The 20,169-nt window shown below is 40.6% G+C and overlaps 1 protein-coding gene across 1 annotated transcript; it reads left to right on the top strand.

Annotated features, from left to right (window-relative positions):
* Positions 1-4,822: 4,822 nt before the first annotated feature.
* LOC123705786 (transcription initiation factor TFIID subunit 5) lies at positions 4,823-20,152 on the top strand. Its single transcript, XM_045654800.1, has 13 exons — positions 4,823-4,850; positions 4,938-5,031; positions 5,105-5,290; positions 5,417-5,619; positions 5,784-5,983; positions 6,096-6,297; positions 6,471-6,660; positions 6,777-6,852; positions 6,995-7,132; positions 8,546-8,739; positions 8,890-9,003; positions 17,253-17,433; positions 19,927-20,152. The coding sequence occupies exons 2-13, from the start codon at positions 4,969-4,971 to the stop codon at positions 20,133-20,135; spliced, it is 1,956 nt and encodes a 651-aa protein (XP_045510756.1). The 5' UTR covers positions 4,823-4,850; positions 4,938-4,968; the 3' UTR covers positions 20,136-20,152.
* The last annotated feature ends 17 nt before the right edge of the window (positions 20,153-20,169 follow it).

Below are 20,169 nucleotides of genomic sequence, written 5' to 3'. Positions count from 1 at the left end.
AATATTAAATGTAATCCATACACGCATGTGACAAATAAGGTGATAGTTATTTAAATTATCTAATATATAAAAATAAGTCGGGTTTTCCTTCCTGACGCTATAACTCCAGAACGCACCAACCGATTTCCACGGTTTTGCCTTCGTTGGAAAGGTCTCGGGCTCCGTGAGGTTTATAGCAAAGGAAAGGTGTCTCTGGTGGCGAAACGGAGTTCGCCTGGTTTGCTATATTATGTTCTTTATTATGTTATATATAGGTTGTGTCAAAATTAGTCTACTCTAGTCGGAAATTAGCTGAAAGTCGAATAGACGGATATTAATTTATCCTTACATTTAAGTACTTATGTCCATTTTTTGTTTTTGTTTGTCTTAAATTTTAGTCGAAAGATTGTATTGTTATTATCATATTTCATATAATTGCTTTTATTTGGAATATTTTATTTTAACCCTTATTAAAACGCTGGGAGCTATACTTCCCACGTCTCAGATTGAAGTAAATCGTGTTTTATTTTTATATGCTTAAACCTAATGCAGTGTAATATTTATCTACGCAATCTTAACATTTCAGAGAACTTTTTTTCATGGAAACACTTTTCAGAGAATTATTACATGTCATGGTAAACACACGTCAAAGTCAGGTGACGTGATTTTGCCACCGAAAACGACCGTTATTTTTTAGTTTTTTGTGTAGTGCCGAAAAAAAATTAGATAAGTAGATTTGAGTTTTAGCTATGCAAACTAGACTATATTACGGTTGCGTGAAACGTAAAAATATGCCCAGAATCTTTCGTTTATACCTTGGTAGAGTCGATTGAAATTAAGTCTATAAGTGGGAAGATATCGTCCCAGTGTTCTTCACTGCACACGACATTCGTAAATTCTATATATAAAATCCGTGTGTCTCAAAAATCTTTTTAGTTGGTTTAAGCAACTTATTTATTATTATTCATTATTTCCTGATCAGTTAACTCAATACATTAGTATTTACCTTTTGCTTTTATTTTGTTTTAGAAAAATGCCTTGTTTATGTTGAAGTCATTCATTTTTCAATTCCCGAATTCTTCCCTTAGTAAAAGAAACTTGCATTGAGGAGTGCTTTCACCTGCTTTATTAAAAAATATGATCTTTATTATTTTTAACGATAAAATTTAATTCACAAGTGGAGTCAGGGCAACTAGCTAGTGTTTGAAAATATTGGTGTCATACTGGGACACTGGGTGCTATAGTTCCCACCTTTCCAACCTTTTTACAAGAGAGAACAGATGACGGGATCTATACTTCCCACCAAAAAAAAGGTTACTTCCCCCCCACTAACCCCTCTTTTGTGTGTATTTTTGAAATCTACGACCTAAAATTACCTAGGAACGTATCTTACTTTTTTGTTAACTCCTCCACAGGCTCGCGTTTGAATAAGGGTTAAGGATAATAATTGTAGTAGATATCTGGGTTTAGGTACTTTAATCACAAATGTGTAAAATCATCATATTATTTATTTCTAACAAATACCATAGGCGTAAGTAGGCTTGCTTAATAGATCAGACCATTTATACATCCTACTAATGGTTAATCAATTTTTACAGTTATTACAGTTTTTGCATTTTAATATAATAAAGCTTTATAGATAAAACATATAATATTATGACGACCAAATAAATTACTCTGTAGGTAATTTGTAGATAAAACTTACCGTTAATATTTTACTACCCATTCAAAAGACTCCCAAAATTTTTAAAATTTTATAAAGCATAGTACTTAACTAAATATAATATGTTTAATTATAGTAGGCTCTTTGGCCATTGGACTTTGGAATTTTGCGTAATGAGTGATTATTATATGATATATTTTGTATTTGTTACTGAAATCTATTAATATAGATTATAGACGAATATTTCACGTTTCTAGTTGGATTGTTATTCAAATAATGTCTGATTAGCCGCTCCGCGCGGTTTCACCCCCGTGGCTCCTCTCCTGTTGGTCGTAGCGTGATGATATATATAGCCTATATATAGCCTTCCTCGATAAATGAGCTATCTAACACTGGAATTTTTTTTCAAATCGGACCAGTAGTTCTCGAGATTAGCGCGTTCAAACAAACAAACAAACTCTTCAGCTTTATAATATTAGTATAGATTACCACTAAAGTTAAATGCGTTTTTAATCAAACACAATGTTAAATAGAAATTACGATTCTAGTGCTGTCTGATATGACTGGTTATATATATCTAGATAAAGAAAGAAAATGATTTTTCTTCAACTCGTATCATACATTTTTCAGGGAGCTTAGAGTCTTATACTAAAATCTTGGAAATCCTAAACGAAACCTAAAATCCATTGATGTTGTGCCCGCACAGTGCCTTGAGTGCCTTTGATAGTAATCTCATTGGCTTATCTGAGGATATTTTGGATATGTTGAATTTCGAATTTTTGTCGAATCTAGAATCTATACTCCAGTCAGCCAAGACAATGAATTCACAATAATTCCAAAAGTTTTCAAACTTCGGTCAAGTAAATGGTACATTGGGACGACAATAAATCTCATTTTGCAACCTTGTCCGCAGTCCGGAACATTGTTAAAATTGCAATTAAATTATTTTTTGCTGTATGGTCGTGAAAAAATTCCAAAAGTTCTGCAAACTTGGGGAAGTTTTCGATATAATATTTAATATCACGTATTAAATTTGCAACCAATCTCAGTGTACGGAACATCTTTTAATATTGAATATTAATGTTTTTTTTTATTAAACTGAATGAGGTTGCAAATTTGTAAATGCATCAGAACAGATTTCGATTTTCGAAGTTTGCAACCAAGTTCCAAAACTTTTGTAATTATTCCGAGACCACCTTACTCGAAAAAATGACCACGAATTAAAAATAATTATAAATAAACATGTTCCGGTCAACGAAAAATGTTGCAAATTTATACAACCGTTCGGTATATATTTCCGATATCTGTGTCAAGTTTGCAGAACTTTTGGAATTTTTTTCACGACCATACAGCAAAAAATAATTTAATTGCAATTTTAACAATGTTCCGTACACATAAATTGGTTGCAAATTTAATATGTGATAGGAAATATTATATCGAAAACTTCCCCAAGTTTGCAGAACTTCCGGAATTTTTTTCGCGACCATACAGCAAAATAATTATTTAATTGCAATTTTAACAATGTTCCGGACTGCGGACAAGGTTGCAAAATGAGATTTATAGTCGTCCCAATGTACCATTCACTTGACCGAAGTTTGAAAACTTTTGGATTGTTAAATTTTCGATTTCGAATGTCGATTCTGACTGATACTACTTAGAGGATATAAGCTTCTTGGATACTACTAAAATAAAGGAAGGATCCCACAAAAAAAGTGTCATATTGGTCCTATATTATCTATTGTTTATTTCATATGAATTTACCAACTAATTTCTCAACTTTATGAGTTTATCGAACTCATTGTCGATCCAACAGCTCTAGAAAAGGTGTACTACAATAATTTATTCATCACAAAAATGTATGTATGGTCTAATACAAAAATAATTGATATATTGTGTAGAATAAACCACGCCTTATACGTAGATATATTATATATAAAAAAATAACTGTTCATAATGTTGTAGAAAGAGTGAGAACAAATGCACATATCTTAATTAAATAGACAAAATAAAACGATACTTTAAGAGATTGTAATCTCTCTTATAGAATAAAACGCATTATATTATGCTTTTTTTTCTGAATAAAACTACAAAAATAAATTACTGCTTTATGTATTAATGAGTTTCTTTTTCATATTATATTTCCTTTTATTAACTGCTTTTTTGTATAACATAAAATGAACATATTTATTTGCACGGTCTACTTTACATGATATAGTTTAATCCGCGCAACATGGGGGGGCGGGAGTCTGTGATTCGCTTGACTCCCAAACTGAGACGAATCTTGCATATATCATTATTTTTAGAAAAAATAAATCGTCTCATCAAAACTCAGTATAAGGTAAGTACCTAACATTTGATTTGAGTTATTTACCACAAATTATGACTACTTACATGCTTAAGAGTCCAATTGGATGTCCAGATTCACTACTTTTTTCAAAATCCCTACAAGTATTATAAATCTGAGGGATTAAAAGTCAACATACATGAATACTACTAACTACTCTACATATTATTATAGTACTCAAATTATGGTTACGTATCGGCAATCTTAATTAAGACATAATATGTACCCATTATGTACCTAATCTTAAACTACCTAATATGTAAATGCGAAAGTAACTTTGTCTGTCTTGTCTCTTCTTCACATCTCAATACTGATTACTGAACCGATTTGGATAAAATATATTACAGAGATAGCTTGAGACATGAGAAAAGACAAAATTTAGTGTTATCCTGGAAATCTGCGGGTTTTTCTTTGACTACGATTAAGGCTTGGTCACCTTATTAGAAAGAGTGAAGTAGGAATTAGGAAACAAAAACGCTTTCCCTCGAACCGTTTTTTGCGCCTAGATTGCGACGAGAAGTAGACGTTATAACTTATATACTACATACAACTAGACTCTAGTTAAGAGCTAGCGCGCACGAGCAACTTTGTCCCCGCAACTATTTTGTCTCTCCCATCAATTTGTATGGGGAGTTGCGTCGCTACGTGCGCGCACTTTCATAATAGCCCATGCCCCATGGGTGGAGAGACAAAATAGTTGCGGAGACAAAGTTGCTCGTTGCTGCTAGCTCTTAGGCATGTAATTGCCTCTAATCTGTGTGTATTACTATAATCTATGAATTCTTATGACAGCTGACAGCTCCCACTTCACAGCAATGATTTGACATTCGGTGGTGAAAATTGAAATGTTTGTTTGTGTCATGTGTGTGTAGTTTAAATGTGTTTTTCTTGTTCCTAATAATGACGAAAAATTATTATCTTATTTAAAAAAACTGTTTATACATATTTCAGGCAACAGGCAACAACGAATAAGTAATAAAAAATGGGAGACAAATCTACACCACTACTTGCTGTGCTCCACTTATTGAAAAAATACAATCTAAAGGTAATACATATACTATATTATACTCAGATAGCAGTGTAAATATAGAATCAATATTACTTTTATTACTATTCAGGGCACTGAAGAAATTCTAAGAAAGGAAGCCAACTTAGGTGATACTCAATTTGACAATTTAGACTTGCCAGAGGTTGAACTAGCAAGTATCCTCACAGCTCATCATACCGAAAGTGATCCATTTACTTACGAACTTGCATACGATGGTCTCAAGAAATATATTGAAAACTCCTTAGATATTTATAAGGTAAATAATAAATATATATCTTAATCACACTTTAATTAATTAAAGTTAATTATTTCCGATTGTTTAAAAACAATCGGAAATAATTACTAAAATATAATAAACTAAAATTTGCATATTTACTTACAGTATGAATTATCAACACTTCTCTATCCAGTTTTTGTTCACATGTATTTAGTTCTTATATTATATGACCACAATGAACATGCTGAAAAGTTTTTGGAAAGATTTGGTCCGGAACAAGAGGATTATTATCAGGATGATTTGAAACGTCTGTCTATAGTGAAAACAAAAGAACAGATAAAAGGGAATGAAATTGCTGAGATATACAGGTATGAAATTACTTGTAGATTCTGATAATATAATTATTGAAATATTTTCATTGTTATGATTATTAGATCTGCGTTTAACCTGTTTTTAACGAAGTATGGGTTATTCCTTTTTTAAGATATTCCATCCATATACCTGTATTCTATGCTATAATTATTTGTTTTAGTTCAAATAAATTTGAGGTGCAACTATCAAGGGATGCATCTTCCCAATTAAAGCGATTTCTACATGAACAGAAAAGTTCACCAGTTATTATTAATATTATAAATAATCACATACAAATTGATGTACACGATGGACCTGGGAGAACTCAAGCTCAAGTAAGAGCAACTGCTGGAGGAATTCTTGGTGAAGCCACAAGAAATGGTATGTTATACATAATTTCCTTATGAATGCAATAACAGACTAATATAACAGTCTAAACTCAAAATTTATATTATTCTAAATAATACTCTTGATTCATTCATTTTATCTACAGAGAACCGGGCCAAAGTATACTATGGCCTACTCAAAGAACCCTATATAGAAGTTCTTCCAACACCAGTAGAAGATGAAGAGGAAGTAGAAGAAGCAGCTGATAAACCCAAAAAGAAAAAAGCTAAAAAGGATAATATTTTTATGAAAAAGCCAAAATTGGACCCCAATGCTCCTCCGAATGACAGAATTCCTTTACCAGAATTGTAAGTTAGGAAAATCAAGTAAAATGCTATATCATTTCATTGTAATGCACATGTATAAGTTATAAAATTAAAATTAGAATTTTTTTTTCAATTCTTCAACTTAGCCATATGTTTATGTAAACAATAATGTAATATGGTCTCTGATTTTCAACCGTAAATATTTGCAATTGAAGGAAAGAAACTGACAAGATAGAAAAAGGGAAAGCTCTAAGAGAAGCATCCAAGCGTGTTCAACTGGGACCAGAGACAATGCCTTCTATATGTTTCTATACACTGCTCAACAGCGGTAATAATGCATTGTGCGCTGACATTTGTGACGATTCCACATTACTCTCAGTGGGCTTTAACAATTCCACTATTAAGGTTAGTTTAATAAAACAATGATAAAAATTTGTCACGATTACAATGTTATTTTAGTTTGACATACATGGTTATTGCATCAAATAATGTACAGATTTTTTTTTTTTCAATTATTGTAGGTATGGACGCTTACAACTGTAAGACTACGGGGAATGAAATCTGTTGACAAATTGCAAGATATTGATAGAGAAGCAGGTATTATTTCTACTATATATAGAATTCTGTTATTCTAATTAATGACAAAATTAAGATGATTTTCTTAGTTATTTTCATTACAAGTAAAGTAAGTCAATGTAAGGTAGCAGGATTTTGTAATTTCAAGTGTTAATTTTTGCAGGTGATGTCCTTGTGCGAATGATGGAGGAAAAAGATAGAGATACATGTCGTACACTATATGGTCATTCTGGACCTGTCTACAAAGTGGGATTTGATCCATTTAAAACAATGCTCCTGTCTTGTTCGGAAGATTCCACAGGTAATAAATAAATTGAATCATGTCGAAGTAGTACTTTTTTCAATCTTGTGAAACATTTTAATTTCAATAAGTATTTTGAGAATTATAAGGATATTACCATGCGGGTGTCCCAATAAAAAAATTGTTACTAAACGCAGAAAAAAAGTGTTAAGTATATAAATATAGTGGTTCATAAATTCATAATTCATATTATTTTCTAAGGAACAATTACAAGATATTGAATTCAAGTTATTAAATGAAAAACTTAAACATACAGTTTTATTTTTATTAACCGACTTCAAAAAAAGAAGGAGGTTATCAATTCGGTCGGTATGTTTTTTTTTTATGTATGTGTCGTGGTCATATCGTAGATTTGATCATTTCATGATATGAGTGGCCATTTCACGAAATGGTCGCATATCGTGAAATGGCCAACATAGTTTGATCAGATCGTTAAATCGTCAACGTTTCACGATTTGGTCATCCACATTTCCAGCCCAGATCGTATAAAATATAAAGAGTCCATAAAATATTAAAAAATTTCAGAATAACTATATTCTAAAAACTTGTTTAATGTCATTTAAGTTAGTGCCGCGGCAGCGGCCGGCGACTGCCAGAATCGAATCGTTTTTGCAATAGAAAACAATTAGGTTAGGTTAGGTTAGACTTTGATAAACAACGCACGAGCCGAGCGAGCAAAGCGAGCGTGCCGCGGTAGCGGCCGGCGAGTGCCAAAAGCGGATCGCTTTTTAAAAAACAAACAATAATAATAATATAGTAGTAGTTTCTTAAATAATTTTATTTAAGTCGCATTTTTTCTAAAATACATATAAGATATCCACATTTTTCATAGTACCTACTCGTACCTCTTCGTCGTAAATTCTTTGCTATGACTTTCTTCATAATATTGTTATTAAACGAATTATGAAGTTTTTAACTGCGAATAATTTAATTTTCGCCAGCGGCCGCCATCTTATCACATAAACACAGAGCTTGCAGCGCCTCTACCAACGATTAATGTAACTATTTTACGATATGATCAAATAATTTTGGTCATTTCATGAAAAAACCGTGCGTTAATTGGCCATATCGTGAAACGATTTCTTATCATTGATCTGCCCAAACCACATCATGATGTGGCCAAACTAAATTGGCCATTTCACGATATGCGACCATTTCGTGAAATGGCCACTCATATCATGAAATGATCAAATCTACGATATGACCACGACATATGTACACCGATTACTCCGAGGTTTCTGAACCGATTTACGTGATTCTTTTTTGTTCGATGCAGGATGGTGTCGAATTGGTCCCTTAAAAAATTTATTCGGATAGCCAGTAGTTTTTATTTTATGAGCATTTTTGTCTGTATTTGTAAATGTTTGAAGTCGGTTGTTTTTAATGCAGTTATCACTTGTTTTATTTTTTCAGTCAGATTATGGTCATTGCAATGCTGGACATGTCTAGTGGTATATAGAGGTCATGTGTGGCCAGTTTGGGATGTGAAATGGTCTCCACATGGTCACTACTTTGTGTCCAGTGGCCATGACCACACAGTACGTATGTGGGCCACTGACCATCATCAACCGTTGAGGATCTTTGCTGGACATTTGTCTGATGTTGATGTAAGCAGAAATTGATATGATGTTTATAACTAACATATTAATAACTACGAGTACATAAATGTATTTTTTTTAGTAATAAGACAGTAGTTTACTCTCATATTTTTTTTGAAATAGTATTTTCTTTAAAATATATACATTTTTCTCCGCCAGTGCGTTCAATTCCATCCCAACTCGAACTATATTGCAACGGGGTCGAGCGACCGAACTGTGCGTCTTTGGGACTGTCTGACTGGCCAACAAGTTCGCATTATGACTGGTCACAAAGTAAGTGGTACCTATTGTTTTTATTAAAAACTAGCTGCTCCACGCGGTTTCACCCCCGTGGCTCCACTCCTGTTGGTTGTATCGTGATGATATTATAGCATTTAACCTTCCTCGATAAATGGGCTATGTAACACCGAAAGAATTTTTCAAATCGGACCAGTAGTTCTCGAGATAGTAAGAGTAGTTCTCGCGCGTTCAAACAAACAAACAAACTCTTCAGCTTTATAATATTAGTATAGAAATAAATAATTATAATAAATTATTTTACTGACCAGAAATGTTTCATTATAATCTTTAAGATTTCCGAGTTTTAAAACAAGTGTGCACGACGAAACGTAAATGTAAAGTACACAACTCATTTAATTAGTATAGAATAAGATAACGTATAAACTCCTGAAGGCTTACGCCTGAAGGCTTATTTTTAGTATGAATAAATGTATGTCTTATTTGAGTTCTTAAATGTAAAGTTTTATATGTTTGGAAAGTAAAGTATTTAATCTGTCCAGTATTAACGTAGAGTAAGCTCCTGAAGGCTTATGCCTGAAGGATTATTTTATAACTAAGAATAGAATAGCGAATTTATATGTAAAGATGTTTGTTAAATTGTTATTACGTAGTCATAATTAGATAGGAAAATTCATGAAAGATTATGACTGAAGACTTATTTACTTGGAATTTAAAATATTTATGTCTTGTTTAATGATAGTAAATGTTTATGTTTGTTTATTGAATATTGAAAATGTCTTTGTTTATGTGTTGCCTTAAGTATACGATAATGTTTTGTCTTTCTTTGAATTTACTATTGTAGATGTTAATATTTAATGATTATGTAATGATTAGGATATGTAAATTTAATGTTTCTTTTCCCGACAGCATCACGTCCGCGACTGCGCGCACAAACCGTTCCCCGCAGTATATTTATACACCTGAAGCGGGGGACGGGGTAGTATAAAAGTAAATTTCGGGAAAATCGTGCGCGCAGTCTAAACGGGGCGTTGGCGGGATATGTTATGGATGTAGAATTAATTAGTAATATAATAATGAATGTAATGAAAACGTAGAAAATGTAAAATTGTGTAAAAATAAAGAGAATGAAAATAAAGGGTGAGGAAAGGGGCGTGGCCAGCCGGAGTGGAGGGGATAACACGTAGAGTATAAATATCGACGCAAAACCGGTTGCGTCATGGCATTCCAATTGCTCCCGCGCTACAAGAAGAAACTAAGGAAATAACTCCGCTCCGGCTTGGCACCCTGGCCCTCTGCGTATGAAGAAATAATTGTTTGTATTATTTACAAACCCCCCCGCCACTACAGTCCACTTGAGAGGGCCTGCCGCCAACATTGGTCCTTCGAGCCGGATCAGAAGAAAAATGAACACGAGAAGCCGGAGCGGAAGAGGAGCCACGCCATCGGTATCCGAGACGACCGCCACCGCCACAGGAACGTCATCAACGAACACATCGGAAGAAACGAGCGGCACGACGGAGACATCGGAGACCTGCACGACCGCGACGAGAACGACGAGGACAGAAGAAAAGAGCAGCTCGACGCCACCTACGCCGAGCACCATGCCCGCCGACAAGTTGCAGCCAGCGCCGTCACCCGTCGTAGGATACACAAACGCCGCTTTCGCGGCGCCAGCCGACAACGCCGACGACCGCCGCTTTCGCGGCGCCAATAAGCAACGTCAACTTAAATACAAACGCCGCTCTCGCGGCGCCATCGAACGTCGCCGTCGGGTCGCCAGCACGCCGCTCGAAGACGCTCCGCCAGGCATCAGAGGTGCGGTCGCGGCGCTCCGTAGCCTCCCGCAAGAGACTCCTCGCGGAGTTGGAGGCGAAGGAACGCCTAGCCGAACTAAAGCTGGAACAAGCGAAGGCCGCAGCAGAACTAGAAAAGGCGCGGTTAGAAAGAATCCGCGCTGAAGAAGAATCAACAACGGAAGAGGAAGAAGAGGACTACGAACCGGAACGACGGGTCGAGTCGTGGTTGAAACAGCATTCAAGCCAGCCACTGCCACCCGCCGCCAACCCGACTCGCGAGCTCTCACCGCCACGCTACATAGCGAAGAACACCGACAACAAGGAAGACCGAGGATGGGGGGCCCGCCAGGAACAGGACGACGGGCAACGGGAACCGAAGAAAGACCCGCCCACGCGGTCACCAGAAGTTGCGGCAATTGTAACCGCCTTCAACGAAGTCGCAAGAAGCCAAAGGAAAGTAATAAGATACGGCGGTGAACTACCGACGTTCACCGGCTCCAGCAACGAGTGGCTATCGTTCAAGGCATCGTATGAAGAAACTGAAGAGGGATTCACCGACGGGGAAAACGTCGCACGATTGAGGAAGGCGCTGAAAGGAGCAGCCCTAGAAGCCGTCACCGCCCTACTCATATCACACACCGGACCCGAGAAGATCATCGAAGCCCTGCAGAGAAGGTTCGGCCGCCCAGACACGCTCGTTTTGGGTGAAATGGAAAAAATTAAATCGCTACCACGAGTGTCGGACAACCCCCGGGATGTTTGCATATTCGCAAACAAAATAGCGAATATCGTCGCCACCGTCGAAATACTAGGAAAACCAGAATACCTGCACAGCCCGGAAATGCTGCGGCAGGTGCTCGAGAAGCTCACACCGATCATGAAGAATAAGTGGTACGACTTCGCCGCCGACGAACGAGACAAGACACCGCTACTGAAAAAGCTCGCAGAGTTCCTGAATAAAGAAGCAGACAAGTGCTCCAGTTACGCTCCGTTAGACACAGAGACGGAGAGGATAACAAGGAAAAGGACGGAGCGCGCCTACGCAGCAAGCAACGCGAGCGAGCGAGAAACAAGATGCCCGGTGTGCGAGCGAGAACACAAGCTTATCGAGTGCCGACAATTTACGAACAGCGACGTAAATACACGATGGGAAATAGCGAAGAAACATCGAGTGTGCTTCCGCTGTCTGCGAAGCAAACATCAACGAGCAACATGCCGCGCTCGTCCATGCGGCCTCAACGGGTGCACCATGAAGCACCACAAGATGCTCCATCATACAAAGACAGCGGAAAAGAAAAATGAAGAAACGACTCAACCGCAAGCCGAAACGAAGAACGACGAAAAAGTCCTCGTGTCGGCGATAAACATCAACAGCGCTACGTCGGAGCAACCTACGCGCCGCCGCGCGTATCTGAAGATCGCCCCCATCACCATCACGGGGCCGAAAGGAAAATGCGACACGTACGCGCTGCTCGACGAGGGAAGCACGGTGACCATCATAGAAACGGCGCTTGCAGAACAGCTGGGTCTCGACGGGCCACGCGAGTCCATCACAATTCAAGGTGTGAATGGACACGAGAACGAGCACGAGTACAGCAAGAGAGTGAAGGCACGAGTACGAGGACGGCATGAAGAAAAAGATTACGTATTAGACAACGCCCGCACCGTGCACCAACTCCACGCGTTCACGCAGTCCATCCGCGAAAGTGACATCGCCCGCTGCAACCATCTGCACGACCTGCAAGACGACCTGCTGTACGAGAATGCAACACCGAAGCTGCTGATCGGACAAGACAACTGGGAGCTCATTATAACACGTAAACTACGGCACGGCAAGAGGAGTCAGCCCGTCGCATCGAAGACACTGTTAGGATGGGTACTGCACGGCTGCCGTTCATCGAACAAGCACCCAGTTTTGTTCTGTTCTCATCTCTCGGAAGCGGAGAAGTCACCCGACACACTCGAAAATATGATGAAGAAATACTTCGAATTAGAATCCATCGGCATCGAACCTAAGCGACAACGCAGCGACCCGGAGCAGCAGGCACTCAACATACTGGAAAAGAAAAGTCAACGCCTGCCGTCCGGCCGATATGAAACCGGACTCCTATGGAGAGACGAGTCCGCAGATACACCGAACAACTACGGCGACACACTGAAAAGACTGAAGACATTGGAAAAGAAATTGGACAAAGACGGAGAGCTGAAGAGACAATATGAGGAAAGAATCGAAAATCTACTCTCGTCCGGCTATGCAGAGAAGGCGCAGACTCCGCCCACCGGCGGGAGAGTGTGGTACCTCCCACACTTTCCAGTGATCAACCCGGACAAAGCGAAGATTCGTCTGGTGCACGACGCGGCCGCTAAGTCACACGGCCGCTCTCTCAACGACATGCTGCTGCCCGGGCCCGACCTACTGCAATCTCTGCCCGCCGTCATCATGAAGTTCCGTCAACATCCAATCGCCGTGTCCGCCGACATCAAGGAAATGTTCATGCAGATAAAAATTATAGAAGAAGACCGCGACGCGCTGCGCTTCCTCTGGCGTGGCGACCGACGCGACGACGGGCCGCCCGATGAATATCGTATGACATCGCTCATCTTCGGCGCCTCTTCATCACCGTGCACCGCGCTCTACATCAAGAATAGAAACGCGCAAGAACACGCGAACGAGAGTCCGGCAGCCGCACGCGCGATTCAAGAGAACCATTATATGGACGACTATATACATAGCTACGCGACCGAAGATGAAGCAAAGGAGATAACGGCGCACGTCGATCGCATACATCGATACGCCGGCTTCGAGCTACGTGGGTGGGCGTCGAACAAAGAAAACGCGATAAGAAACTTTACGAACACCGGGGCGACCACCGTCGAGATCGGCGGGAGCGAGACAGAGCGAACATTAGGGCTACTTTGGCATGTGAAGCAGGACTACATAGGCTTTCGTGTCAACACGAAACGTGTACCACAAGAAATAATCGAAAATAAGCGAACACCTACGAAGAGAGAAGCCCTCAGTCTCATCATGTCGGTCTTCGACCCACTCGGCCTCATCGCGCCCATCCTCACACCGGCGAAAAGGATAATGCAGGATACGTGGAAGTACAACACCGGCTGGGACGACCCCATTCCCGACGCGCTACAACACCGCTGGGAAAACTGGGTGGCGAATATACAGCATCTCGACGCGCTCCGCATCCCGCGCTGCTATGACTACGAACCCGCTGCTGAGAGAGAGGTACACACGTTTGTGGACGCCAGCGAAGAGGCATACGCAGCAGTCGTGTATATCAGAGCGACGCGCGCCGACGGATCAATACACATCGCGATCGCCGCCGCGAAAAGCAGAGTCACGCCCACGAAACCGGTATCGATTCCACGTCTGGAGCTGCAAGCCGCCCTGCTCGGAGCACGCCTCACACGAACAGTCGAGGAAGGCCACGACTTTGTCTTCAAGAGAAAAGTGTATTGGAGCGACTCGAGAACAGCACTCGCATGGATACGCGGCGAGCCCCGCACATACAAGACGTTTGTAGCGCACAGACTAGCCGAAATAGAAGATCTCACGAAGAAGGATGAATGGCGCTGGGTTCCCACGGCGCACAATACGGCGGACGACGCTACACGCAACACCCCCGCTGACTTCGACCCGCAACACCGTTGGTTCACCGGTCCAGACTTCCTCCGCTATGAAGAATGCGACTGGCCGGTTGAGAAGAAGGAAAACATCACCGACACGGGCGAAGAAAAAGAAAAATGCGGCGCGTTGAACTCGTCGGACCCCGCCCCCGCGTTCATCGACCTCGAACGCTTCTCAACATGGACTCGGCTAGTGCGCACAACGGCCCGCGTACTGCAATTCATCGAACTCTGTCGTCGCCCCAAACAACTCGTCAACGCAACACGTCGAAAACGTACAAGAAAAAACGAAGAAAAGGACGCGACGTGGAAAAGAAATACGAAAAAGAACAAAGAGAAAATCGTCTCGCGTCCGAACAACGAAGAAAGAAAATATATAATACTGAGTGCGCGCCACCTACGCGCCGCGGAAAACGTGCTTGTGAAATTAGCACAACAAGCAACGTACGGAAAAGAGATAGCGATACTACAGCGAGGAGACCCGCTCACTGAAAAATGTCAAGGTCCACTAGCGGGATTAAGTGTCGCATTGAACGAGGAAGGAATACTGAAACTACGAGGAAGGGTGAATGAAGCCAGCGCGATCGAGGCAGAGGCCGCAAACCCGACAGTGCTCGACGGAAAACACAAGTATACGCAGCTCTACATACAGCATGTACACGAAAAGTTACATCACGGCGGCGTCGAAATTGTAGTAAATGAACTAAGGCAAAGACTGTGGATAACAAGAATACGACCCGCGACAAAGGAGGTGCTAAAGAGCTGCCCGCGCTGCCGCCTGCTGCGCGCCAAACCCGCGCGCCCATCCACCGGCGACCTGCCTGCCGCACGCCTCGCGCATCACGCGCGCCCATTTACATTCACCGGACTCGACTACTTCGGCCCGCAAGAAGTAACCGTCGGCCGCCATCGAGAGAAGCGCTACGTGGCCCTCTTCACGTGCTTAACATCGCGCGCAGTACATCTAGAAGTCGTCGCCTCGCTCAGCACCGACTCAGCGATCAACGCGCTGCGCCGCTTCATAGCGCGGCGCGGCTGCCCGGCCGAAATATGGAGTGACAACGCGACGTGCTTCCGCGCGGCCAACCGAGAGCTCACGGACGCGTGGGCCGCACTTGAAGAAGAAGCAGCAGCCCGCCGCATCAGCTGGCGCTTCCTTCCGCCGGCCGCCCCATTCATGGCCGGCGCGTGGGAGCGCATGGTACGCACCGTGAAAGAAGCCCTACGCCACACGCTTCACGAGCAGCACCCCAGTGACGAGACGCTCGTCACACTCCTCGCCGAAGTAGAAGCCACCGTAAACTCACGCCCACTCACTCATGTGGCCGTGACCCCCGACGTGCCGCCCGCCATCACACCGAATATGATCCTGCTGGGCTCCAACTGTTACGTGCCGCCACCCTGCACCATCGAAGAAGACCAAACAACAGCGCGCACACACTGGAAGCGCGCGCAACAGCTCGCCGACACCTTCTGGCGACGCTGGGTGCGAGAGTACCTGCCCGTACTCCAACAGCGGCGGGAGCCCCACGCAAGCGGCGCGGCCCCCAAGATCGGCGACCTGGTCATCGTGTGCGACTCCAATCATCCGAGGAACACGTGGCCCCGAGGACGAGTCATCGCCACGTATCCCGGCAAGGACGGCGAGGTACGAGTGGTCGACGTGGAGACCAGCGGCGGCAGAATCCTCCGGCGGCCCACCAAGAAGATCGCCGTGCTACCAGTTCGAATCGCAGAGTGCGACGGCGGGAGAAATGTGCACGACGAAACGTAAATGTAAAGTACACAACTCATTTAATTAGTATAGAATAAGATAACGTATAAACTCCTGAAGGCTTACGCCTGAAGGCTTATTTTTAGTATGAATAAATGTATGTCTTATTTGAGTTCTTAAATGTAAAGTTTTATATGTTTGGAAAGTAAAGTATTTAATCTGTCCAGTATTAACGTAGAGTAAGCTCCTGAAGGCTTATGCCTGAAGGATTATTTTATAACTAAGAATAGAATAGCGAATTTATATGTAAAGATGTTTGTTAAATTGTTATTACGTAGTCATAATTAGATAGGAAAATTCATGAAAGATTATGACTGAAGACTTATTTACTTGGAATTTAAAATATTTATGTCTTGTTTAATGATAGTAAATGTTTATGTTTGTTTATTGAATATTGAAAATGTCTTTGTTTATGTGTTGCCTTAAGTATACGATAATGTTTTGTCTTTCTTTGAATTTACTATTGTAGATGTTAATATTTAATGATTATGTAATGATTAGGATATGTAAATTTAATGTTTCTTTTCCCGACAGCATCACGTCCGCGACTGCGCGCACAAACCGTTCCCCGCAGTATATTTATACACCTGAAGCGGGGGACGGGGTAGTATAAAAGTAAATTTCGGGAAAATCGTGCGCGCAGTCTAAACGGGGCGTTGGCGGGATATGTTATGGATGTAGAATTAATTAGTAATATAATAATGAATGTAATGAAAACGTAGAAAATGTAAAATTGTGTAAAAATAAAGAGAATGAAAATAAAGGGTGAGGAAAGGGGCGTGGCCAGCCGGAGTGGAGGGGATAACACGTAGAGTATAAATATCGACGCAAAACCGGTTGCGTCATGGCATTCCAATTGCTCCCGCGCTACAAGAAGAAACTAAGGAAATAACTCCGCTCCGGCTTGGCACCCTGGCCCTCTGCGTATGAAGAAATAATTGTTTGTATTATTTACAAACCCCCCCGCCACTACAGTCCACTTGAGAGGGCCTGCCGCCAACAACAAGTAACTACCTTGGTTAACTGTATATATTCTTAATATGATAGTAACACAAACAACCTTTTTTCAGCGCACAATATTTACGCTGTCATTCTCAGTATGCGGGCGCTGGATCGCGTCCGGTGGTGGAGGCGGTGAGATCATCGTTTGGGACATCTCAACCGGCTCCCCTACAGCCGCTCTTCCGCTTTTCCACACTGCGCCCATAACCACGTTAGCTTTCAGCCGTGATGGCGCAATATTATCGTCAGGTTAGTTTTCGCAATTTGTATCTCATATTATAGAGATTAATAACTCAGGCCCCGGAACCACAGACACAATAGAAAATCTATTGTGTCTGGGACCGATCGGGCCGCTTGGGGCTCAATCGGTTAAAAATAACTACAACAAGTTATTATTGCTGCCACAAACGCTACAGAGGACCTAACAGGTTCACCTATACAGTTATACCTAATACCTGCGCTTGTAGACCGTAATTGTACATGTCGGGAATAGAGCCTACCAACAGACCGGTTGATCTGCGCAGGTATACCTCTACGATAGACCGTTGCGTGTATGGCTTACATTAGATAGGACTTGCACTTCAAGATCTAAGGCCCGAATTCCTCGCGTACGAATATACGTTGTGTTCTATGAAGCACCACACTGTAACGCTGACATCAGAGGCGCGCGTCGGTCTCGCTCGTCAGCGCCGCTTTCGTCGGTTGTCTGACGCGCTATAGAACAATATGAGCGTCCTCACTCTGTTCCCGATCGCCGGCACGCGCCCGTACAGTCGTTACATACAGTTCATCAAAAGTTTCTACTTTCATTCTAAAATAATTTAAAAAAACTTTTCATCGTCCTGACGTAGCTTTTCAAATAAAGTAGAAAATTCACCATTCGTCACCCTAGCAGCAACAATTGGGTGAATGTGATTTTTGTTTTTTTTTTCTATATTGACGCCGTCTCCGCTTGCGTATGCTGCAGCACTAAACAATTTATAAACGGGTTTATAATAGTATCCCAAATTCAAACTCCGCTTCACAAATCCACAACAAATCCACTTGTAGACAACTGTACTGTGGATCGGTCAGTATCGCACTACGAATGTTTTCATTGGCGCTGATCACAGAACAGTAAAAACTAATAGAAGTGCTATAATGTCATAATTAGTATGAAAACCAGTGTCGCCAAACCCACACATTTAAATCGATAGTTATACAGTACACTACAAGTAAACTATGCCTTTGATTGGACAGCTTAATTTGAGTCAAAACTGACTTAGGTTATAAATTCAGCATTTCAATATGTAACCTAACGCACCCTGTTACGGTTTATTTTAATATAACATCTCTAGGCATATTAGCTGTTTTGTTTCTCTTTGCTCAGAAATTCCAAATCCGAAAACATTCAGCTACTCCACAACAGAGGGCGTTAGTTTTCGATACATATAACTTTGAACCTCAACACATAAAGATAAGGTTGAAATTTGTATCACTCTACATTAATGACATTAACTTGATGCTATGGTCTAAGGGATGTCAGCCTTGTTATCGATAATTCACAAATAAATATTTTTTTGTGAATTTTTTTGCTTTCTATTATATGAGTATAGTATAATGTGTCACATTTTGGAGTATGTTTATTACTACTAAGTACGTCTTTTCATATTATTATATTTTAATAAAAAACGGAATAGAATAGTATAAATCTATATTTACAAAATACAAACAGAAATTATGCATTATTTTAAATTGGAACTGCCGTAGGTTTGATGTATCGGTGGCCTTTGTTAGACTGCTTAGTGCTGTACGGCATCCAGTTAACTCGTCACGTTGCATTTATCCATTTCTCTTTTAAATTAGCCTCTTTGGAAAATCTATAATAAAATAGGACTAATGAAAGCTAAGGAAAAATAAAATAAAATTTAATATTTTATAGTGATTGTCTTTTCTAAAGTATCGATACTTTAGTGTAGATATCACGTCGGGGTCACCAATTTAGTGTAGCTGTGTGTAGGGAGATGAAATTAAAGATAGCAGCCAATTAAATTTTATATTTCTTCTAAATTACACAAAAATATACTATTTATATTCACTAACTACAAAACGTGGGTCGGTGGCGCGAGCTATGGGACAACTGAGGGGCGACGCTATGTGACTGTGCGACGCGGCCGAAAATCCTGCGTCAGCACAGCACCTACAATACTATCGATATGCGCCACATGCATCACTAATCCGACATTCGTTTGTTTATTGCAATAATATTCCAGAAAGTCTTGTTTGCTGTTCAATCTATATTAGTACTAATTTCTTATGGATTAAGGTTCATTTTGACTTAATATTTTTATAAATTTTTTACAAATTACGACGAGCGAAGTTATAACATAAAATATATTTAAAATAAATTAAAATAAGACTTACCGATGGTATGAAATACCTCCATTGCTGATATTATTGTGTCTGCTATCATTTTTGGTCTCTAATACAAAACAACACGTCCTTATTAATGAATAAATATGGAAAAAAGGTTTGACAGCGGACAACCGACTCGAATATTTTTCTGCGCACAACTGAGAGCAAGTTAGGTGATCTTACCTTACTAGTGACACGTGGGCAACGCCCACATCACACTTCTATTAGTTTTTACTGTTCTGTGGCGCTGATGGTCAGCGCGCTACGCGACTGACGGTACGCGACCGACGTCAGTGACAGATGAATCCGAGCCTTATATCTATTTTTATTCAAACATTTTTGTTACAGGTTCTTTGGATTGTACTATCAAATTGTGGGACTTTGCGGCTATTACAGATGAAAGTACAAATGATGATAACACCGGAAATAACTCAGCACCAAAAGAAGAAAAATTTCTATTGCGCTCCTTTGCAACTAAAAACTCACCACTTAAAAATTTACATTTTACTAGGCGCAATCTTTTATTGGCTGTTGGTTCATATGAAGGAAGTTCTTAATAATCCAATATAATTATCCAATATCATTACGTTT

This window comes from Colias croceus, chromosome 3, assembly GCF_905220415.1.
Source record: "Colias croceus chromosome 3, ilColCroc2.1".
Classification (NCBI taxonomy): domain Eukaryota; kingdom Metazoa; phylum Arthropoda; class Insecta; order Lepidoptera; family Pieridae; genus Colias; species Colias croceus.
This window is presented reverse-complemented; position numbering and strand designations above follow the sequence as displayed.